The 23,174-nt window shown below is 59.1% G+C and overlaps 2 protein-coding genes across 2 annotated transcripts; one reads left to right on the top strand and one right to left on the bottom strand.

Moving 5' to 3' along the window:
- The first annotated feature begins 1,124 nt into the window (after nucleotides 1-1,124).
- Nucleotides 1,125-16,017, top strand: MUC4 (mucin 4, cell surface associated). Its single transcript, XM_014945786.1, has 28 exons — nucleotides 1,125-2,494; nucleotides 3,899-6,132; nucleotides 6,484-6,623; nucleotides 6,837-7,001; nucleotides 7,083-7,238; nucleotides 7,419-7,549; nucleotides 7,777-7,865; nucleotides 8,176-8,352; nucleotides 8,457-8,600; nucleotides 8,716-8,835; nucleotides 9,041-9,246; nucleotides 9,531-9,609; nucleotides 9,851-10,021; nucleotides 10,200-10,301; nucleotides 10,510-10,746; nucleotides 11,061-11,195; nucleotides 11,302-11,480; nucleotides 11,607-11,766; nucleotides 11,863-11,961; nucleotides 12,537-12,707; nucleotides 12,793-12,866; nucleotides 13,186-13,250; nucleotides 13,493-13,692; nucleotides 13,905-14,073; nucleotides 14,160-14,327; nucleotides 15,175-15,212; nucleotides 15,297-15,394; nucleotides 15,622-16,017. Exons 1-28 carry the CDS (start codon nucleotides 1,125-1,127, stop codon nucleotides 15,676-15,678), a joined length of 7,134 nt encoding a protein of 2,377 aa, XP_014801272.1. The 3' UTR covers nucleotides 15,679-16,017.
- A 560-nt stretch (nucleotides 16,018-16,577) lies between these two features.
- On the bottom strand, nucleotides 16,578-22,033 carry LOC106890203 (mucin-4-like). The gene is made up of 11 exons (XM_014945837.1): nucleotides 21,996-22,033; nucleotides 21,693-21,832; nucleotides 21,246-21,410; nucleotides 20,805-20,960; nucleotides 20,198-20,328; nucleotides 19,251-19,339; nucleotides 18,629-18,808; nucleotides 18,050-18,202; nucleotides 17,722-17,841; nucleotides 17,385-17,429; nucleotides 16,578-17,269 (listed from the first exon to the last, which is right to left on the bottom strand). Exons 1-11 carry the CDS (start codon nucleotides 22,009-22,011, stop codon nucleotides 17,253-17,255), a joined length of 1,212 nt encoding a protein of 403 aa, XP_014801323.1. The 5' UTR covers nucleotides 22,012-22,033; the 3' UTR covers nucleotides 16,578-17,252.
- Between the last annotated feature and the right edge of the window lie 1,141 nt (nucleotides 22,034-23,174).

Here is a 23,174-nt window from a genome sequence, read left to right as displayed (position 1 = left end):
AGCTGCAGCCCAGTCCCTGCCGCCGAGGAAGCACCATGGGGTGCTGGGGCCAGTGGCCGCTCTGGACCTGGGTGCTGTGGGGGCTCTGGGCACTGCCAGGTAAGTGCCGGGGTCTCCCGCACCACTGCTGGGTTGTCTGGGTGGCCAGTACCGTCTGGGTGATGGGTGACGGGCTGTGGAACAACTCTCCGGCTGCAAGTCCAAGCCCAAGTGCCCGGTCAGGCTTTGCCCCGTCTCTACCCGCTGGTGCCACAGCCTCAGCATGGTTGCCCGACCAACCGCAGCAGGGCAAGGGGTTTGGGGGGGACTTGTGGGTCAAATGGGGATTCTTGCCCATGGGGAAGGTGCCCGTCTCACTCTCAGAGGTGTTCTGGCTGTGGTGCTCGCCACCAGCCCCAGGGGCTGAGGGCACCCTCCTCCTGCAGCAGGGAGGAGGGATGGGGGTGATGGGGACCCTGGGCTGGTTTTTTTCCCTCATCCTGCCCTCACCTACCTGCTCTGCCACCAGCGCAAGCCGAGGGGACGAAGGAGCAGCCCCTTGTCCCTGCGCTGGAGCCGGCCAGCATCCCCTCTGTGTCCGACAGCACCAGCTCTGAGCTGCCTCCAGACCTGGGCATGTGCCAGGCGTTCCCCACCACCGCGGTCACCCAGCCAGAGCACCCCTCTCCCACCGGCAGGGCCACCGCCTCCATGGGCAGCCACGGCTCAGGTAAGGCTGGCAGGCAGCTGGCTGTGAGCAGGTTCCTTCCTGCTGGGGCCATGGCGGGGTTGATCCAGCTGGGGCCACCTTGTCTCGTCCCACAGGCAACCTGGTGCCACAGGTGACGGCGAGAGCACTGATCCCAGCCGGGACCAGTGGTGAGCAGGAGGGACCTCCCAGTTTGACAGCTCTCCCCGGGGGTCTGGCAATGCCAGGCAGCCCCCAGGTAGGGGCAGGGGCTGGGGTCTCCTCTCCAGGTGCTGCCAGCCACCCGACCGGTGTCCCTCCGGCTCCCACCACCACTCGGCATGGGCAGCTTCTGTTCCTCACTCCAACCGGGCACACAGGGGGTCTTGCCATGGGTGGTGGTGGTGCTGGGCCAGCTAGAGCCACATCATCCCCAGCTCCAGGTGTCCCCGCTGTAATGGCGACAAGGAAACCACCACCAAACAGCAGTGCTGCTCCCAAGCAGGCTATGGAAGTGTCTGGAGTGGCTCTGGACAACGTCCCTGGAGATCCAGTCCTGGGAACAACTGTCCCCATGCAAGAGGGGACTGCAGCTGAACCATCCGTGGTTGTTGCCAGTGCTCTGAGAGGTGCCCCCTCAGCACCAGGTGAGGGCCTGTCCCTACCAGTGGCACACATCCCGGCTGCTCAACCAGTGCCAGGGACAAAAGCGTCTTCCTCGGTCACTGGCAAATTGGCTGATGCCAAAAAGTTGGTGCAGCTGGGCAACGCTGCCATCACGGAGGGGATGCCAAGAACAGCATGGACCAGCGTGCCATCGCTCCCCCAGGACAAGCACAGCACAGGGACATCACCCCCCAGCACCAGCAAGAGCTCTGTTGAGCCTCATGCAATCGCCGTGCTCCCATCCCAGGAGGTCACACCAAGGCTGGACAAGGCCACCTCACCTCCAGCCACAGGAGCCAGCATCTTTCAGGACACGGGCAGCCCCATGAAGCTAGCAACAGCCTCAGCCAGCCCTGCTGCTGGCCTCCCTGGGGTTCCCCCCCACGCAGCCATGGAAGGAGCCAGGATGGCAGCCCCACCGTCTGCAGACCCCCCAAGCGCACCTTCGGCAAAGGTCACCTTTTCTTCTGCCATCATTGGCATCGGTGAGGCTACAGAACCAGGGACACGTGCCTTGTCCGACACCGGCCACAAAGCCTCGCAGGACCCACCTGTGGACCCCGCTCAGCAGTCTCCAGCACTTTCGGCCCATGTCCCCCGTGCTGCTCTACCAGCCGCAGGAGAGACGCTTCCCCCCAGCCACAGCGTGGACCTTGGCACCGCTGGAGATGGGCTGCCTGGAGCCAACGCTGTCACCCACCCCCAGGCCACCGCACTAGCTCCAGGCACACCAGCTATGGCGGTGGATGCCACCACTGCAAAGCACATCCCCACCGCATCGGTCCCTGCTCTGGGAAGCGCCGGCGCTGAGCTGGTGAGTGTCGGGAGCAAGCCTAGTGCCAGAGACACAGCAGGCACCGCTTCCCCGGAGACCAAGGCCACACCAGTGGGGCTCAGCGTGAGGCTGTCCCCCCACGAGCCTCTCAATGGCCCTGGTGGTCCCTCTCAGGGGCCCTTCGTGCACTCCATGGGGTCTCTGCTCCCCCAGACCTCCTCAGCAGGCCCTGGGGCCACATTGACAGAGGCAGATGGAGGTGGATCCCCACCAGCTGGACCCAGCGTGGCCACATCCTCCACATCCTTGTCCCTTACAGTCACCGGTGGAGCAAAGCCAGATGGAACCACTTCAGCTGCTGCTGCAGCATCATCCTCCATCGCTGCGTACGGTGTTGGGACTGGGACAGCCGCTCATTCATCCTCCCTCGTTAGCAACACTCTAATTAGTGAAGCAAGGAAGGGAACAGCATCTCTAGCTAGTGGCAATGCCACCACAATGCTGCGGGACACCAGAGCCACACCAGTCATGCCTGATGCATCTCCCAGCCACAGCCAGCCTGGTCCCACTGTGGGCTCAGCTCTCCCAGGAACTGGATCTGCACCAGCCCCACCACTCCAGGATGAGCCCCAGCATGGAGCAACTCCAGGGACAGAGACGTGGTCACCCAGCACTGCACCAGGCACAGCTGTACCGGACACCCCACGGGTACCCAGAGCAGCCAGCATCCCTGTGGCATCACAAGCAGGCATCCCCCCTCTCCTGGAAGGCAGTAACACTGCAGGGATGGTTCTGGGGGTGTTCCCATCCAGCATCCCCCAAGACATGGAAGCAAACATCTCCCCACCAGCAATGGATGCTTCAGGTGACAGTACTGCAGGGCAAGCAGTGGGGGTGGCATCCCTGGAGATGGACATGGAGCAGAACTCAGGTGCCAGTGCAGTGGGGTCAGCTCCCAGCCACGCGATTGTCACCACTGGACCATCACCAGAGCCACCTGCCCAAGGGACTGATGCTCCTGAAACTAGGTCCCCAGCAGACCTGCCTCTCCTGGCTCCCAGAGGTGGTCTCTCGGCTCTGCTGGCTGTGGCTAACCCCAGCCCAGCACTGGCCATGGCCAGCTCCCTCCCCAACACTGCCACTGAGAAGACACCCCAGCCTGTGACACCACTACCCCCTGAAAACACAGTCACGGAAGGAGGGGAAGACAGGTCCCAGCCAGCAGGAGATGGCAGCACCATGCAGGTGGGTTCAACCCTGGTTGAAAACACAAGAGTGGGTGCTGCGACAGGTATCCTCCATGGTGGTGACGCTGCCCAGGGGATAGCCCTGCTGGTGTCACTCCCTGCCACAGCCAGCATCGCTGCTCAGCCGAGCACAGCCGCATCAGAACACAGCTATGGCACTGCTGAGCCTGCCATGGACATGGACATGGACATGGACATGGACATGGACATGGACATGGACATGGACATGGACATGGACATGGACATGGACATGGACATGGACATGGACATGGACATGGACATGGACATGGACATGGACACAAGCATGGACTCGGGTACAGACACGGCTTCTCCCACCACAGGGGATAGAGCTGGGGTGGCTGAGCCAGGCACCAGTGATGCCACCCCATTGGCACACTCTTCCTCAGGCAGCAAAAACCCTACAGCAGTGGCCATTGTGGGCACGGTGTCGCACACAGCTCCAGAGCTGGTTGCATCACCTTCCCCTGACCTAGATCACAGCACTGCTCAGCCAGATGTCAGTATGTCCCCTTCTGTCCCCAGGAACACCCATCTGGTGGTGGTGGCACCCTCTGTCACCCCCAGCATCACTGTCATTGGTTCAACAGTGGGAGCAGGTGATGCCAGTCTCAACAGGGTCACAACACCAGCCTCTGCTGTCCCCAGAAGTGCCTTGGCTCCACATGGCCCCCTTTTCACCCTGAGGCCATCCCCTGAAGCCACCGATGGCACCCATGACTCAGCCTTGAGGGCTTTCAGCCCTGTTGCTGAGGATGACTCCACGGCTGAGGTCTCCTCTGTTGGCCACACAGATGCAAGGGAAACTACAGCTACATCTCAGTCAGATGCTGGGAGTACCACCACCTGGGCGGACACCACCCTCTCTGAGAGTGGAGCTGAGGGTGCAGCACCCCCAGCCACCATCAGCGGCACCCATGTGCCTGTCCCCAGCACCACCAGCACAAGCCTGGCCACCACACCAGCCACCAGCGTGTTCCCCAGCAACACCATCCCACCAGCCACCTCAGCTGGCAGGAAGACCTTCATGGAGATTGGGGCCACCACAGGCATGCCATCTGCCATGGCAAAGGCCACCAGCACCAGCAGTGCCCTGTCCCTCCCTGTAATGCACAACAAAGCAGGTGGAGGCAGCCACCCTGTTCCATCCCCAGCAGAGCATACCGCCTCCGAGGAGCCAACTGCGCCCTGGGTCACCCTTTCGGTGGCAGTGCCCAGTTTACCCCTCCCAAGCCTGCACAGCTCAGTGGAGGAGCCAGCACCAGCCTCTTTGTCCCTGCCTGGTGTTGGTGTGACTGAGGACCCAACAGCCAGACAGACATCCCCTGAGCTGACAGCAGGCGCCACTTCTCCCACAGCCATCAGCAATGGTCCCATGGAACAGGCAGCGAGCATGTCACCTTCTGGTTTTCAGACACCTCCAGGGCCACCTGCCTGGGGGGAGAAAAGAGAAACTGCAGGCAACACTACAGCCATCACTGCAGAGACCACCACAGGGGCCATCACTGCAAGGACCACCCCAGCCATCGCTGCAGAGAGCACCATGGCCATCACTGAACAGACCACCACAACCACTGCTGCAGCTAGCACCCCAGCCATCGCTGCAGAGACCACCACAGCCATCACTGCAGGGACCACCGTGGCTGTCACTGCAGAAAGCATCACAGCGATCACTGCAGACAGCACCACAACCATTGCTGCAGGGACCACCCCAGCCATCACTGCAGAGACCACCACGGCAATCGCTGCAGAGAGCACCGCGGACATCACTGCAGGGACTACCGTGACCACTACTGAAAGGACCACCACGGCCATCACTGCCGGGACCACCACGGCCATCACTGCCGGGACCACCATGGCCATCGCCTCAGGGAATACCACAACCCCCACTGAAAGGACCACCATGGCCATCACTGCAGGGACCACCACAGCCATCACAGCAGAGAGCACCACAGCCATCGCTGCAGGGACTATCACGACCACCACTGAAAGGACCACCACAGCTATCACTGCAGGGACCACCACAGCCATCGCAGCAGAGAGCATTGCAGCCATCACTGCAGGGACTACCACAACCACCACTAAAAGGACCACCACAGCTATCACTGCAGGGACCACCACAGCCATCACTGCCGGGACTACCATGGCCATTGCTTCAGGGAATACCACAACCCCCACTGAAAGGACCACCACGGCCATCACTGCTGGGACCACCACAGCCATCACTGCAGGGACTACCACGACCACTACTGATAGGACCACCACAGCCATCGCTGCAGAGAGCACGACGGCCATCACTGCAGAGAGCACCACAACCATCGCTGCAGGGACTACCACAACCCCCACTGAAAGGACCACCACAACCATCACTGCAGGGACCACCACAGCCATCGCTGCAGAGAGCACGACGGCCATCACTGCAGAGAGCACCACAACCATCGCTGCAGGGACTACCACAACCCCCACTGAAAGGACCACCACAACCATCACTGCAGGGACCACCACGGCTGTCACTGCAGAGAGCACTGTGGCTGTTACACCCCCAGCCCCAGTGAGCCCAGCCAAGGAGGCGGGAGGTCTCCCGGTTCCAGGCACCATGGCACCAGGGAGGGCACAAACCACCACTAGCCCTGCCACAGCCCCAGCTCCTGCCTTTGGGACACAGAAGGGACTGACCACAGCACCAAGCACATCTGCCCACACCACCGCTGGCCACAAAAATCCTGCCCCGGAGCCCCAACCCACCCACAGCCTTAGCAGTAAGTAAATTTTCTTCTTTCCAAAGCAAAGAGCAGGAAGGGGTTATCAGCCGAGACCAAGCACCGTGATGGCTGAGGGTACAGCCTGGCCTGGGGTGACTCATCTGCATCGCACGTTAGGCTGCCAGATTCATGGGGAAAGGTGAAATAAGACACCTGAGAGCATCCTATTCCAAGTTAACAGCTGGGTTAAAAATTGGGTTGCAAGCCATCAGAATGCTGGTCCAGCGGGGGGGGGAGAAGAGACACAGCATCCTGGAGGCAAGCAGGCGAGTTCGCCCTGGCCGAAGGGAGGATGGAGCACACATGAATGGTATTTCACCTGTTTGATTAATCTTCTGCCCGTGGCAGTGCCAGCAGCCTCGCTCTACCCCTTTGGCATGGAGGCAGGGGACCAAGAGTGCATCCAGAGGACGGTGGATTTTAACTCCTCCCTGTTCAAGCCAGAGATTGGGTTCCCCTTCGGGATGTCGCTGCGGGATGCTCTCTACGTGAGTTCCCCCCACCCCTTGCTGAGCACATAAGGGATGTGCAGCCTCTTTGGTAGAAAAAAAACCCGTGGAAGCAGAGCAGAAATCAAATTTAATCTGAATGATGATTTTTTTTTGCAATGTAAAATGACTGGTTTCTGCTCACCCATGGAGGATAAAATCCAGCCCAGGAGCTGCCTGGGATTTCTGCAAATAACAAGTTATTTTGGTTAGTTTACAGATAACGGACAGATCATTTTCCCACCCACGGAGAACTATGTCGCCTCCAACCCCAACCCACCTCCCAGGGGCTTCAGCGGCCAGAAGGGTTTGCCAATGGTGGCTGCCTTTTGGGATGATGCAGATTTCTCCCAGGGTGTTGGCACCACCTGGTACCAGGTAGGGGCCACCAAAGATGTTCTCCTGGGAGACCCCAGATCTCAGCTCGCCCATTTAACCCTCTCGCTTGTCAACTGGCAGGAGTACTCCACCCTCAGCTCTACCCGAGATCCCCTTGTCCGTGACGTGGAAGCAAAGATTGAGAAATACCTGCAAACCCCCTACACAGCAAAATGGACCTTGAAGGTGACGTGGGAGAAGGCTCCAGCCTACCCATCCCGGCGTGATGACACTCAGGTGAGCAGTGGGGGACCCAGGTGTTGGAGGGAACTGTCACCAGTGATGCCCAGGGCAGGGATGGACTGCTGGTCTCCCATGGCCTGATGCAGGCATTTCAGGGCTCACTGCCTCATTCTGTGCTGCGGGGAGAGCAGGGGAGGCTTTGAGGTGCTAAAGGGATGTCTTGGGTTTCTCCAGACGAACACCTACCAGGCAGTCCTCACCACTGACGGAAGTCATTCCTTTGTCCTGCTGCTCTACCAGGATGGTGGGATGCGGTGGGACTACACCAAACTGGCTGCACACAATGTGCTGATCGGCTTCTCCAGGTGCTCTGCATATATGTGGCTGCCTTTTGGGACAGCAGGGATTTCTCCCGGCACTATGTTGGGACCATTGGAGACATTATCCCCAGTAGAGCCCAGCTCCCACCTCCGGAGCAACCCTGTCCCATTTAAACCCACTCTCCTGCAGCAGTTCCCATCCCAGCTGCTCTATGGGGAGTGGAGGAGGGTTGTGTTGGAAGGGTGACCGCAAACCTTCTCTCTCCACACAGTGGTGATGGCTATGCCCAAAATAATGAGCTGACTCAACAGCCACCAGCTGTCAAGTACCGACCTGACCAGCACAGCAGCGCTGGCACCGGTAGGGCATCAGGGGAGCCCTCGGGGCGGGTGGGGATGGAGGGACCTGTGTGCTTCATGTTGGGAGCATGTCCCCAGCATGTGTCTCTGCGAGGCGATGGGCCAGCGAGGCCACTGGGCAAGGCTGGCCACCGAGACCAGAGCACAGGTGTCCCATGTCCCGCTGTGGCTTGCCACGGACACACCGGCTCTAGAGGGAGCCTGGAGACCTTGTGTGAGGTCAATGGCCAGGGACGGTTGTCCCATGGGATTGCCCTCAGCACAAGGTGAGACCCCGGCTGAGCTGTGCTGTTCTCCGGTTGCTCCCCCAGATGTGCGTGGGCTGTGGATATACAGGCTGGACAGTTACTCCCAGGTGAACTACAGGCTGCAGTGCCTGGTGTGGCTGGACACAGAGCCAGCGCCAGACACGTGGAACAGGCAGCTGCCACCATGCCCCTGCTCCCAGCCCCAGGCAGAGCTGGACCCCCGCTACCGCCGGAGCAGAGGTGCCATGCGCAGCCCCCCCAGGGCCAGCCGCAGGGTGGGGGGATGGCAGGGGGTCCCCTCCTTCTCTGGGGGTGGCCGTGATCCCCCTTCCCCCCTCTTTCAGGCCCGTCGAACCCCTCCATGAGGATGCTGCGCACTGCGTCCCCCAGCCCAGCTGGAGCTGGGGTGCGGTGTCTGTACCAAGATGGGAGCTTGCTCGAAGGCTGGCAGGAGAGGACTTGGAGCTCCCCCACCCACCCCACCGCTGGTTAGTGGGCACCAGGGCTCCCTCACCCTAAAACACCCCCAGCCCAGCACTGAGTGCTCTGTGGGTGCAGTGGAGACCCCGATACCCCCCAGTACCCAGCCACCTTCCTCCACAGACAGGGAGCTGGAGGCATTCGACTGGTGCTGCCGGCATGTGCAGAAGCCTCTGTTCTGCACCAGGTTTGCCGAGAAGAGACCAAGGGTCAGCTGTGAAGGATACGTGCCACCCACCCCTGGTGAGTCCCCAGGGCTCTACCTCCTCTGTGCCAAGGTGTTGGGCAGGTGGCAGGGCCCTACACATGCATCAACCACACTTTTCAGCATCCTGGTGGGGCGTGCTGAGCCCAGTTCAGCACTGGGGGCTGCTCTCCTCCGTGCAATGACACCAGCATTTCCTTTTCTTCCTCCCTCCAAAATGACTCTCTCTCTTTTGGACCCCAGCTGGTGCCTTTGGGGACCCCCACATGACCACCCTGGATGGACTCACCTACACCTTTAATGGGCTCGGGGATTTTGTCCTGCTGCTGGCCAGCGATGCCCAGACCAGCTTTGTGCTGCAGGGGCGCACAGCCCAGACTGGCACAGCCCAGGCCACCAACTTTGTGGCCTTCGCTGCCCAGTACATCTCCACCACCACCACAGCAACAGTGAGTAGGAATGACCTGGGTATCAGTTTGAGCTTCTAATGGAAGAGCCCCACCCTGTCCAGATTGGGCATCATCTCTGGGCCACGTACAAGTGGCCAGGATCCAAGGACCATCCCCTCTCCTCTTTCTGCTACCTCCCAGAACATACCAACACAGCCCCTGGCACTGAACCTCTCTGCTGTGCCTGGAGGAGGATGGAGTTTAGCTTAAATGTCCCCAGTATGGGGGCATGGCATGAATGGATGAGCAGAGGGGCTGACTGGGACATCTGCCATGATTTGCAGGTTGAGTGGACCTTGGGGAGCCAGAGTGAAATCCAAGTCCTCCTGAATAATGAATCTGTCCAGTTTTCCTATTCCCAAGGTGAGCAGGATGTGTTGTTAAATGTATCAGGAGGGGAGAAAGGGGTGTCTCCATTCCACAAGGGCCAGCCCTGCCCAGCACAAGGGCAGCCATTCTGAGCTCCATCAAACATCTCCCATCTGCATCCTGTCTCTGACTTGACTGGGGTGGATGAGGAGTGCTCCCCTCCCCAAATTCAGCGGCATCATTTGAGACCCCAGCCTTGCATGGACTCTCCCTCTGTGCTCTCTTTCTCTTGCAGATATGAGTGCTGAGGTGTGCTATAGCCGTGGTGTCCTGCTGGTCAACACCTCCTCTGTCACGGCTGTCTTTGATGGGGCCATCGCCATCTCCATCTCAGCCAACTCTGGGATCCTCAGCGTGGTCTGCGGCCTGCCCAGTCGGTACCAGAACAGCACCAAGGGCCTCCTGGGTAAGGACTTCTGGCACCATGCAAAGCCCTCTTCCCACCCTAAAGCAGTCTGGAAAACACTGGGGGAACGTGCTTGTGAGGGCAGGGACCCCTGGGTATAAACTAAACACTGGCCAGCACCAGAGTGGAGGTAAACCCCAGCATGGGAGACTCCAGTTCTCGTGTCATGCTTTACCAGGTGTGTGGGACTACGACCCCGCAGACGACTTCCAGATGCCAAACGGTACCAGCATCCCTGTGAACAGCAGTGAGGAGGAGATCTACAATTATGGGATGACCTGTGAGTCCAGGCTCTGGCTCCACCTTGACGATCCCCCTCTTCCTGCACCTGCTGGCCAGGCTCCGGCTAGAGACATTTAGACACTTGCCTGAACAAAAAGTGATGCCAGTGAAGCCCTTTGGTCTCTTCACTATGCCATGAAAATGAGCCCTGAAGTATAACAAACCTTAAAAACCCAAGACCGTACCCATGGTGTGCTCTCTTGCAGGGGCTGTTGGAGAGCACAGCCTGTTTGCTCAGCCTCTGGACTCACGGGTAATGAACTTCACACCCATCTTCTTGTCTCGGCTGCGGCAGGAAAATGAAAGCCAGTACCAGCTGGCAGTCTCTCAGTGCCACGGCAGCAAGGAATGCATCTATGATTCACTGAGCACAGGGGACGTGGCCCTGGGCCTGGCCACCCAGAGCCTCACAGATGACTTCCAGCAGAAGAAGACAGCACTCAGTAAGTGGAGCCGATCCTCACCTCCAAGAGGGCACGGCTTGGGTAACTGGGCAGTGCCCTGCCCCCTCCCTGGGCTCTTTTCCTCCATGTGAGGCAGGAGAGAACTCACCAAGGTCTTGGAGTTGCATTGCCCAGTTGGCTGGTCTCCAAGCCTGGGAGATGCCACCATGCGGTGCAACACGAGGGCCTTGTCGGTAGGCGGTCACGGCAGCATCTGCCTGGGGTCCCATCCTCACCAGGAGGGTCTCACAACCAAGGGGTGACAAGGCCATGTAGCAAAAAAACGGATGTGTGCTGGGCTGCTCTTTCCTCAGACTCCTTCCCTCCTGTTATCACTGGTAATGCATCGCTCACGGCCTTCAGGACAGAACGGGTCACGAGGCAGTACCATGCCACCGGGGTGGGCGCACGCTTTGTCCCCCACCTCTCACCAGAGCTCAACATATCAGGTCAGAAAGGAGAGGTGGGGCAGCTGGGAGGGGATGGGGGGACACTGGCCACCCAGCCCCTCTCCTCTGCCACCTCCTCTAACGCCCACCTCCCCTCCCGTGGCAGAGAATGGTACCCTGATGTGGGAGCCCCGTGGAATGAACCCATTCACCGTCAACCTGGAGGCTGTCGGGTCCAACAACCTCTCCGCCCTCCTCCAGCTCCGCTTCACCCTTTGCAGCTGCAGCAGGAGCCAGGAGTGTGACTACAGCAACACCATCACCCTGGAGGGGTCCTCCCTGCAGGTAGAGTGCCGGAAAGCTCCTTCAGTGCCACTCTGTGCCTGTCCTCATGCCAGACATCCTGGCTGTCTTCTCTGTCCACCCCTCCTCCTCATGTCCCCTAAGCCAGTGTCACTGTCCCCTTCCCAGCTGGCAGCCTGCAGATGTGAGGGTGGCTACTCGGGTACCCTCTGCCAGGACCCTCCAGACCCCTGTGCCCAGGGATGCTTCCCCGGCGTGGCCTGTGACTCGCACACCGGCTGTGGCCCCTGCCCACCTGGCCTGACCGGCGACGGGCGGCACTGCTCAGGTGATGAGGGCTCACCATGGCCACCGGGAACCTGGGGTGCCCATGGGACCCTGGCTGAGGTATTTCTCCCGGTGCCATGCTGCATGGCCTTGGCAGATATCGACGAGTGTGCGCAGGGGACAGTGTGCCAAGGGAATGCCACCTGCACCAACACGGCGGGCAGCTACTACTGCTCCTACCCAGATGGCGTGGAGGGTGAGTACATGCACCCTGGCGGGCATGGTCCTTGTCTCTGTCACCCCCAGACCTTGGTAGAACCATGGGACCCGAACTGGCCAGAGAGGAGAGGAGGGGGATCTGGCTGGTCTCTGTACCCAAGGCCTTGATGTCCTTAACAGAAGGGACCAGACTCCAGCTGACCTTTCTTCTCCCAGACTCCAGATCTCACTAATCTGCCAGGATGGGAAACTTTTCCCATGCAATTTTTCTCTTTGAGAAAAAAAAAAAAAAAGAAAAAAGGTCATCTGATCAAAGTTCAAATGCACATGCAGAGGTTGCGGGGGCTAAAATCAAATCCTATTTTCAGATGGCTGTGGTGGGGTTTGCTCCTGTTATAGTGCAGCAAGCTGGGATTTCACAAGGGCAAGAGGCTCCAGCTGGGCTTGTTATTGACAATCTGAATTTATTCTAGAAGTTCTAACGTATTAAAAAAAAAACCCAAACATAGAAGAAAGTCATTACAGAGGAGCTGAGGATGGGTCAAGGCACCGGAGCTCTGCTCCTGCAGCCAGGCTCATGCCTCCACCTGACCTGGGCTCCTCGTCCCACAGGTGAGGGGCTGGGCTGTGGCTCCCGCTCCTGCCCCGAGGGCTACTGTGGCAACTGGGGACACTGCAGCCTGCACCCCATCACCTGCACCCCCAGCTGCACCTGCCCCCCGCCTTTCACTGACCAGCGGTGCCTGGTGGCGGGGGAGGATTTTCGGCCGCTGCCCAGCCCAGGTGAGTGCCTGTGCCCAGTGAACCCCAACCCCGATCACCCCGGTCCTGGGGTGCCAGAGCCACCCCTGCGGCTTCCCCCCTGCAGATCTCCCCCGGAGAAGCGTCCTGCTGCGGGTCAGGGCACTGCGAAACGCCACTGTTGGGGAAGTCAACGGCACCGTACGTCACCGACCGGGATGGGCTCGGGGAAGGGGACACACTGGGCAGCATGGCAGCCTGGGGTGTCCGTGACTCTGTGCTCCCCCCCCATCTCACGGGATCCCTGGGGATCCAGCAGATCTGCAGGGCCAGAGGGAGGCAGCAGCAGCCGCGTGATGCTGGCTGTGGCCGTGGCCGTGTGCCAGGTCCCTGGCACAGGAACAAAAGGCCAGAGCAGCCCTTGGGGCTTGGCCAGGGTGCCTGCATCATCCTTCAGGCTCTCCCTGCACTGGTGCCATCCTGCTCTCCCCTAACACCTTCCTGCTTCTCCCTGACACAGGTGTCGGCCATTCTGGGCTCCCTGGAGGTGAAGGCTTTCCAGAGAAACACCAACATCACCCAGACGTGAGTCAGCTGTGGAGTGGCCCCTTGCCCACCTGGAGGGCTGGTGGGGCAGGGTTTGGGACACAAAAGGCATTTTTCCCCACCCCAGAGCCTGTTTTTCCACACAAGCCCTACGGCACCTTCCATCTCCTGCCTCACCCCTTCCTTACCACCCTGCAAATAGGGAAACTGAGGCACAGTGAGGCTTGGTCACTCTGTGATGCAGCAGTGGCTCTGCCAGCAGCCCCGTCCTTTCCCCACAGGACAGACAGCGATGGCCTCACCTTCCTGGTGGTCTCTGAGTTCACCTACAACAGCCGTGGCACCGTCATCCAGTTCCTGAACGAGGAGCTGCTGGAAGCCATCACCAGTGCCTTCAACAGGCAGCGGGGGCGGCGGGAGGCGGGGGCACCCCTCCTCTTCCAGCACCTGCACCGCGACAACGTCACCGACCTGGTGAAGCGTGAGTTGGTCCTGGCACCAAGCTGGGGAGCCCAGGAGGAGCACCCCCCTGTCCCCATCACCCTGTGTGCCCTGGGGTTCGGGCAATGCCCGTGGGGGAGGTGGGTGGGAGGGAGTCTCCCCATCCCAGGCACAGACCCAGCTCAGGGAGACCTGGGGCAGCATGGAGGGGTGATGCTGCTGTGTGGCCGAACCCGTGTTGTCCCTCCCCAGTGACGGTGGATGAGCTGAGGGGCTATTTCCCCTGTGATCTGTATGGCTACAAAGGCTACCGGCTCCACTACACGGGGACCATCGGCTTTGTCTGCATGTCCCCTTGCAAGACGGGCTACTGCCAGCACGGTGGCCAGTGCCAGCACCTGCCGGAGGGGCCCACGTGCAGGTAGCTGTGGGGTTGGGGATGGACAAGGCCACTGGGTACCACCACATCTCCCTGTGGCATCACCGCTCCTCCTTTCTCTTCCACAGCTGCCTCCCCTTCTCCATCTTCTTCCCTGGTGGCACCCGGTGCGAGCGACTGGCCATCAGCCTCGCCGCCTTCCTGGGCATCTTGCTGGGAGCCCTGGCTCTGCTCTGCCTCCTGCTCGCCATCACCTGCCTGGCCTCACACCTCTGCCGCCGGCACCAGCAACGGGGGTGAGCCATGGGATGGTCCCACCGGGGGGTGGATGCTGAGGGTGCACAGAGATTGGAGGGTGGGTGTCAGAAAGAGCTTTCCCAGCCCAAAAAACTGATGGAAAATCCCTCTCTGGAGGGTCCACCACTAGTGGACCCATCTGGACTGGGCAGGGGGAACCTGCCCTGGGGAAGGGTCTGAGCCCAGTGGTCTTTTAGCATCTTGCAGCCCCCTTTCCCAGACATCTGCTGCTCAAGGGTGCAATAAGGTCAGTGGGTTGAATATTACCTTCCCTTTTCCCCCATGTCGGGGAATATTTGCATTTCTTCCTCATCTCACCCGGTGCTCAGTTACAGACAGGGTTTCTATTTATTTTTAATTTGAATACTATCCAAATTATTTCTACTGCAATTCACATTGCTCTGGAAAGAGTTGACCTGGAGCAAGAAAAAGGTGGGTGCAGGATCAGACCTTGCTCTTCTGTAGAGCTGGGGACTTAGCAGATTGCTGAAGAGGTACAAGGCTGGGGTGGAAGCACCAGCACCTCTTTCCCTCCTCCCTTGGTCCACATTCAGGGGAAGCTTCCTGCCCTGGTCTTCCAAGTCCCCTGCCCTGGTCGGAGCTGTGTCCTGCCCCTGCTGCTAGTTCCAGGCTCTCCAGGAGGTGCCTCTGTTCATTTGCACTTGTGGCAAAACGAGAAATTGTGTGTGCACAGCAACTGGGGCTTTTCCTGCTCTCGTAGCCCCATCTTGCCCCCACTCTCAGTCACTTCTTCCTGCTCCCATCCCATCCAGGTGCCAGGACCAGGCAGGGCACTCCCAGCCCCACCCCTGACATGTCATCTCCTTTCTGTTCCTCTTCTCCTAGGGTCAAGGAGAACTTCTGGAGGCCACGGCCCTTCTCCTGTGAGTACATCCCTGTGAAACCCCCCACCCCAGTTCTGCTTCACCCCGGACTTCTTCAAGCTCTGTTCATCTTCCCTGCTCCAGCTCTGATGATGGCAGGAGAGCGGGCAGGGTCCACCCGCTCCCACTCCCCGGGAAGGCGTTGGGAACCGCAGCTCCAAGCTATCGACCCCTCAGTCCAGGTCTGCCTGGGGGTTATAGCCCCCATGGGGGGTCGGGGTGGGGGGCTGTGGGCTGTGGGCTGATGTCTTGGCCCCATACCTCAAAGATGCTCTGGAGCCATGCCTTGTCCCAGAGCATCACTGATGCTTTGGCTGGTGCTGGGGTCTGCACCGCTGTCTGTGCTCGCTGCGAAGAGCAGAGCCCATGCAGCACCCACAGCATGGCGTGGCCTGTCCTTCCTTTACAGATAAAGATCCAGAGACCCCACATCAGGCCTCTGAGCCAGCCCCCCGCACAGCCATAGCCTGCCACTGGTCCTGCCCTGGCACCTCCAAATCACGGAGGAGCCAGACGATGCTGCCAGCCCCACTGCCTGCTCTCGGGGTCTCTGGCATCAGTGCCTGCATGGAGACAGGGGACGGGCAGCTGTCTTTTGGGGTCTGCTCTTTGTAGGAGATTCATTCTGGAGGAGGTGATTTTTTTGAATGAAAAATGTGGATTTACGTTGGGTGGCCAAAGAGACAGGATTTCACCTTCCCCTGAGGACCTGCAGAGGCCACTGGGGTAGTCCTTGAGCATGTCTGCTCAAGTGCAGCGTAACCAGACCCAGCAGAGCCACTGAGAGCAGAGCGAGGTGGGGCAATGCGGTGATTATAACCTGTTAGCAACAAAATAGAATAAACTAAAGATGATGGCATGCTGCTGAGTGAGTCGCCTGCACCCCATGGTGCCCGTGCGCCAGCCCTGCTTCCCTGTCACCGAGCTCTCAGTCCCTGCTTTCTGCTGGTCCCATCCACAGGACCAAAGAGAAGATGGATGTAGCTTTCTCTGTTACTCCATACCCTCATTCCAGCTGCAACTCTCCCCTCACTGCTGTCCCCAGGCGCCGCTCGCAGTGCCTCAGATCACACAGCTCGGGCTGTGATCCCCACAAACAGCCCATGGCCCCTGCGGAGGGAAGATGCTGTACCTAGGGAGAGTGGTATCAGACCCTGGCAGATCCCAGCTCCAGCCCCACTTTCCCTAACCCTGGTTTGGCTGCAGCTCGGACTGCAATCCTGCAATCCTGCTGCTCCAAGCTTGTCCCTACCCCTGCCTCCCACCCCGGTTCAGCAGAGGACACGGCTGCCACAGGATCAGTGATGCTCAGACCCCTTGGAGGCTTTATTGAACAAACAAGATTTGACAATGATTTCTTTTTTTTTTTTTTTAAGAAAGGCAGATGTTCTCTTATACACAAAAAAATTATTTTTCTCCCACAGTTTCTGATGATGTGGTTGCGTTTTGCCCTTGCACACCCAGCAAAAGCATCAAGCTGGTTCTGGCTTGATCCGGAGAATTGCCCTTTCTCCTGAACCCAGAGCCTGGGGACCATCTGAGGAGGGATGGATGGGGGACAGAAGTGTGGGACAAGATAGGACCAGCTCACAGGGCAAGCCTGGTGCACCACAGCATGCAGGGGCTTGGCTGCAGTCAACCCACGTGAGGTGCAAAAACCCTTTTCCCGGGTGCCAGGAGTCCAGCCTCACCCCACAGGGTGGGAGGCGCAGCAGGTTTTAGGGAGAACAGGAGGTGGTCTGTGGGGTGGGGGGTACCTGCCCTCCTCCCAGCCAGTGAGTAGGTGCCCATGGGCACCTGCTCAGCCACAGCTGGGAAAGGGAAACTAAAAAAATGTGCTCCTTGAGACAAGTCTGGATAGAAACGTGAACTTGTGCCCGTGAAGGCAACCACAGGCAGTGGCCGAGTGAGCTGCCCTGCATGGTGGGCAGGGGTGATGGGTGCTGGGGGAAGCAGGGGGACGCAGGAGATGAGCAGGAGCAAAGGACTCAGAGGATCAGCTGTGGCCCAGACTGTGCTGCAGGTGTGCAACCCCCCCAGTTACTTGTCCTCTTCGTCTGCAAAGAAGAAGAAATGAGAATTGCCTGGCCACCTCCTCCCCAGGGGCCTGGGGGGAAATGGGAGCAGGGAGAAAGAGAAGTGGTCAGTGAAGAGACCCCCAATCCCACTCACCTATCTGCTCCTCCGAGTCACCATCCGCCTCCTCCGAGGAACCTCCTGGTGATTGCAAGAAAGCCCCACATCAGCTTACGCCAACAACTGCTTTAGCTGTGACCCTCCTCCCCTCCCAGTGCTGTCACCCCCAGACTACACTGGTGATTTTGTGCTACAGGAGGTGCCCCCCACCACCCCACACAGCACAGCCTGCATGTGGGCACCCCAAAACCCAGCTCTTCTGCCTGGAGCTCTTGCTGACTTAACAACGGGGTGGCTGGAACATCCCCACCACCACCCCCAACCCTGGGCACCAAGACAGCATCGCCCCAGCACACATGGGCTGCACACCCACCCATGCCAGGTGGCTGGTATCCATCACAGCCAATCTTTGGTCTCTTCTCGTTGTAGTGGGCGCAGATGCTGGCGCTGCCCGCCTGGTTACAGCACCAGTCGTACAACTTCAGCTCCTGGTCTGGAGGCAAAAAGGAGAGTAAGGGGCTGAAGGGGAGAGGAGAGGGAGACGGGATGGCTCTGGGCACTCGCCACAGCTTTTGGCCAGTCCGTGGTCACTCTGAGGGTAACAGCATGTCAGGAAACATGTTGGCACAGAGATTAAAATGATTTGCAGGCTGCAGCGATGCCAGCCTCAACCCCAGGATGCCAGGGCTGGCTGTGCTTACCTCGGTAAGGGGACGCCTGCCTGGAGGACCTCCAGTACCTCTCCTGCCGCCCCTCGATGAGCTGGTTCTGGCTGTTGTACAGGCAGCGGACGCCGGCGCCGTGCCGGTTGGGGGAGGAGGAGTGCAGCATGGAGACACGGGCGGCCCACCAGCCTGCAACAGGGGGGCAGTGAGTCTTGGGGCAGCTCTCCCTGGACGGCATCCCTGCCCTGAGGCTGGCCTCTTGTTATCCATCACTCCCACCCGCATCACCCACGGTGCCATGGGGGTTTGGAGGGACTGACACAGACCATCCAAGTGGTCCCACAGGGTGAGACCCTGGGGCTGCAGAGGGTCTATCCCCACTGTCCCTGTGCAGCTTAGACCTGCCCTGGCCAGTCTAACAAGACAGAGACAGGTCAGTCCTCATTCCTCCTCATTTTTCCCATCTCTGCAGGGAAGGGCAGCCACTCCCCATCACCATTTCCCTTGGGGTCACCTGCCTGCCTGGACAAAAGGGACCCCCAGCCACCCTTGTAGGGGAGGTGGAGAAGGACAGCTTAGGGATGAGGAACGTAGGGAAGCAGCATGTCCACTTGCCTCCACGGCTGCTCTTGAAGCGCGGGTCCTGCTGGCCTTGCTGCAGGGAGCAGGGGCAGGCGGGCAGGTCCTGGCTCCATGTCCGTGGGTCCTGCTGCCGCCCCGTCCACGCCAGGCACTTCAGCCGGTAGTTGGCACCCACACGGTTCTCCAGCTTGTAAATCCACATCCCGCGGAGGTCTGAGCAGGGAGAGAAACCACCAGCTGTCTGTCACCTCTGGCCAAGGGGACCACAGGGACAGTTGTGGTTTGAGGAGAGAGCTGAGTGATGCTGAAGCTGGAAACTAAGCCCACAACAACCCCCAGACATGGGACCCCATGCTTAACAACCATCCAACAGCAGGGAAACAGGGGAAGAAGGTCTTGCAAAATAAGAAAGCCTTGAGACAGAGCCATTTCAACAAAAAAGGTCCAAGAACCTGTCAAGGATGTTTCAGACTCAGGGCTGGTACACAGAAGAAGCGTTTTATGTGCTTGGGGAGAGAGCCTGGCCTCAGTGAACTCAGTGAGAGCCTTGTTACAGAAACAGGCTCGATTTGACCCCCTAGGAACATCCCCCTCCCCACACAGCCTTTGCCTGACCCCTTGAGGGGCTGCATGAACCCATCCTGGCTGGTTCTACCTGTGTTGTAGCCCCTGAACTGGTCAGGGCGATATTTAGCAGCTGGAGGTCTCTGAGTCAAGTCGTCGTTGCGGTAAAAGCCATCCCCACTGTGTGCAGAGGAAAGGGGAAAAATTAGGGATTGCTCTTCCCAGGTGGGGTTATCCCAGCCCCAGCCTGCCCTTCAGCTGCCCTGATCCTGAGCCCCCAGGACCCCACAGCACCCAAATCGCAGCTCCAGAGACAGGAGGGCACCGGCTCCCCCAGCCCATTGCCTCCTCTCTACAGGGTGCAGTTAGTTTTGGTGCTTCAGACACTCCTGCTGCATTGTGGGGCTGAATCCACAGACATCTCCAGACCCCCACAAGCAGCTTCCATGGTTTCCAGCAATTTGCAGGAGGATACAGAGCGGAAACCCACGAGCAGTCGTGCACAGGCGAGCACACACACATGCCTGTGCCGCCCGCGCTTCCCGTCCCGGCCACCTTTTCCTTACCCAGCTGCAGCCAGCAGCTAATGACCAAACCCTGGAGACGCCGTGCACGGGGCGAGATGTAATGCGAGGAGGCAGGAAGCGACCGCTCCGGCCAAGTGGCGGAAATCCCTTCCCTCCACTGGTGCAAAGTTCAGCAAACATCCCCTATTCCCCGCTCCTTCCACCCAAACCACCAGGATGCTGCAGGCCCCGGGACACCAGGGGGTTGAGTGGATCTTACAACAAGCACAGCCTGGCAAGCCAGCGCTCTGCAGCATGATCCCATCACTAACAGGGCAAATTTGGCTGTGAGACCCCCACTATGAACCCTCCTGCATGACCTCTGTGGGCATGCAGACCCCATCTGGGCTGCCCTCATCCTTGCAGGGCACTTAATAAGACACGAGGGGAAGGATAAAACAAGTCGGGGACGGGGGTAGGACACAGCCCGGTGCTCGGAGGAGGCAGGGGGAGGGTGCTGAGCCTGCTGTACCTGGTGTAACCGATGAGCACGTTGGTGGCAGCCAGCCTGGTGTAATCCCACTGCATGCCTCCCTCCTGGTACAGCATCAGGACGTAGGACCTGAAACCATCAGTGGTCAGGACGGCCTGGTACGTGTTCGTCTGGGGAAAAGCGTTGCAGACGGGTGAGAAAGCGAGCAAAGCTGCTGGGTTTAAAATTAGGGGTGTGTGGGTCGGTGCTCACTGATGTCCTAACGTACAGGGCAAACGCAGCCTGTGCTGGTTCGCCTTGTGCATGGAAAATGTGATGGTTTCACTTTGATGTGGTTCCATCAGAAGCCCCAAATTCACCCAATTTTATGCTCCTGAAGAACTGCGTTTCTGGTGCACAGTAAGCTCCCATCACATTAAAGAGAAAGATTTTATGGAGCAGGGAGACTTCAACTAAAGATGTCCCCCCAAAAAACTGAAGACCACCAAAATATGGGCATAGCCCAGGGTTTTTTTGCAAAAGTCTTCAAGACTGGTCTTTTTCACAAAGCTGGTTCTTATTTTCAGGCACTGTCAAGGTGACCGCCCATGGATCTTGGGGTTTTTTTGACACCTCAACAAGCCCTTGAGCTCCATCATCCCCTTACCCTCCGTGTGTCAGTCCGTGCTGCATAGGCAGGTGCCTTCTCCCAGGTGATCTTCAGGGTCCAGGCTGCAGAGTAGGAGGACCTCAGGTACCGCCGAATCTTTGCTTCCACGTCACGGACGAACGGAGGCTTGGCCGTGTTGAGGGTGTGGAACTCCTGAGGATTGGGTACACCCACATCTGTGTTAGCTCCCAGCATGGCAAAGACAGGTCTAGATTGGGGTCATGATTGAAGCACTGCAACTAAGGGTCTGGATGAGATTTGGATGGCTCAAGAGGTGACACACACAGGACCAACAGCTCTTACATTTGACCCAGAAAAGGGAAACACCACTCATGGGCTCCATCAATTACACATCTCAAGGGGCATCCACAGAATAGGTGATGACTTTATGATCAATAGGTATTTCATGCAACAATGCACCCAGGTGGCCTCACTCACCTGGTAAAAGGTGGTGCCAACACCTCTGGAGAAGTCAGCATTGTCCCAAAACACGGCGATCATGGGAACTTCTTCGTGGCCGTTGAAGCCACTGGGAGGAGGGTTGGGGTACGTGAAGATGCTGTTGTCCGAGGATGGGAAAATGATTTGTCCGTTGTCTGTAAACTGAGCAGAGAGATCCCTCCATCAGGTGAGGTCAGGACCAGCAGGACCCCCTGTCATGGGGGTGGCAGCCCTCCCATTTCCAAGCCCACTTTGAGCAACACCCAAGGAAGGCCATCACTTGCCACCGCCAAAATGGCCACAAAGTCACCTCCTGCTGCAAACAGACCCCAGCAGCATCCCAGTTGAGTTGTTCCATCCCAGGCACCTGGCCCCTGGTGCCTCCCATGGGTTTCTGGGGGATGGTCACTTGCCCAACAGCCAGTCAAGCCAAGGTGGACTCACGTAGAGAGAGTCGCGCAGGGTTCTCCCAAATGGGAATCCAGTCTCAGGCTTGAAAAGCGGAGAATTAAAATCCACCCTCCTTTCCACATACTCCCGATCATTTTCCCTCGCTCCGTACCCGTAGAGGGGCGCAGCTGCAACTGGAAAAGAAAACAAAAACACAAAAAAACTCCCAGTCTTACAAAACACACTTACAACAAAGCCTTTGCTGTGTTCCAAAAACTCAAAGGGCTGAAATGATTCTGCTTCCAAAGGGACACAGCATGGGCAGCAGGAGGATGGGGGGACACTGCCAATAGCCACCTGGGACACCCTGCATGTCACCTTCCCTTGCAGGAGCTCCCTCCCACCCCTCTCACTGCCTTACACGTACACAGCTGCCCTAAACCTGCTGTGATGGCCTTTGTGGTCACTGTCCCCTCCCACTCCAGCCCACGCTGAAGGATTGCTGTTAGGAAGGGAAAAACATTCTATGGGACTGTGGTAGGGGGACAGCAGGGAATTAAACACCCACAGATCTTTCTAGAGATGTTTACAGCCTCCAGCTCCCTATTTATGTCTGTTAAATAAAACAAAGCATTTGGAGGGGATGGGTTTTCCAGCTGACGGGACCATCCTCGAAGGCAAGCTCAGCCTGCCAAAAATGTAAGTTCATATCTGCAGAAGCTCCTCATGCTGCATCTCCCCCAGGGATTCTGACCCCAAATAGCCCCCTGGGTCTCTGGGCACCAAATGTTCCTCAGGACCATCCGTCAGGAGGCCAGATGTGCTCCTCCCACCCGGGGGCTGCCCCACGAGCATCACATACCTGTGGGGCTGGGCAGCAGGGTTGGGGCAGCCACCGGCCCTCCTGGCAGAGCTGGAAACACGGGGGATGATGCACGGGAGGTGACAGTGGCTGCTCCTGGCCTGGGGAGCATCTCCCTGCCCGCAGGGAGGGGGGCTGGTGGGGCTGGGCTGGCGGTGGTCGGGTTGCAGGACACTGTTGGACGTGCGGTGGCTGGGGACCCTCCACGGGTCCCCCCCTGGCCTGGGGAGGCTGCGGGGAGGTTTGACCCACCGGTGGAAAGGGCTCTGTTTGCCAGGCTGGTGGTCAGTTCACCGCCCAAGGATGGCTGCAGGGCAGCGGGTGACAGGCCACCAGCAGGTCCTGGCCCTGGGGTCTTTAGTCCGGGGCTACCAGCAGCCATCCGGGCTGGAGAAAGACCAGGGAGCCCTGGGTTCCCTCCCAGTGGGGAGCGAGCGGGGGTCTCCACACCTGCCCTGGCTCCAGTGGCACTGGGAAGGAGCTGAGCCATGTCCCCTCGCCCTGTCATCGCTCCAGGGAGCATGACACCTGCTTCCCCACGCACGGGGCTGTCAGCATCCCCAGAGGGGGCTCCAGGGCTTCCCAGCTGGTGGGGAGGTGGGAGCAGGGCTGCCCCCCCCTGTGTGGCAGCCCCCAGCTCTCCCTGTCCCCCCAAAGAGGACCCCGCTGCCGAC

Source organism: Calidris pugnax, unplaced genomic scaffold (assembly GCF_001431845.1).
Source record: "Calidris pugnax isolate Ruff unplaced genomic scaffold, ASM143184v1 scaffold111, whole genome shotgun sequence".
Taxonomy (NCBI): Eukaryota; Metazoa; Chordata; class Aves; order Charadriiformes; family Scolopacidae; genus Calidris; species Calidris pugnax.
Note: the sequence above shows the minus strand (reverse complement) of the source record. Positions and strands in the feature narration are given on the sequence as shown.

What these genes read in the sequence shown, in the direction of transcription:
- MUC4 (XM_014945786.1), top strand. Translation starts at nt 1,125, where the DNA reads ATGGCGACAAGGAAACCACCACCAAACAGCAGTGCTGCTCCCAAGCAG. An exon ending in CCAGTTTTCCTATTCCCAAG is followed by an intron (nt 9,610 to 9,850) that starts GTGAGCAGGATG and finishes TTTCTCTTGCAG; the next exon opens with ATATGAGTGCTGAGGTGTGC. An exon ending in AACACCAACATCACCCAGAC is followed by an intron (nt 13,251 to 13,492) that starts GTGAGTCAGCTG and finishes CTTTCCCCACAG; the next exon opens with GACAGACAGCGATGGCCTCA.
- LOC106890203 (XM_014945837.1), bottom strand. An exon ending in CACGGACTGACACACGGAGG is followed by an intron (nt 20,329 to 20,804) that starts GTAAGGGGATGA and finishes GCTTTTCCCCAG; the next exon opens with ACGAACACGTACCAGGCCGT. An exon ending in ATACCAGCCACCTGGCATGG is followed by an intron (nt 17,430 to 17,721) that starts GTGGGTGTGCAG and finishes TGCAATCACCAG; the next exon opens with GAGGTTCCTCGGAGGAGGCG.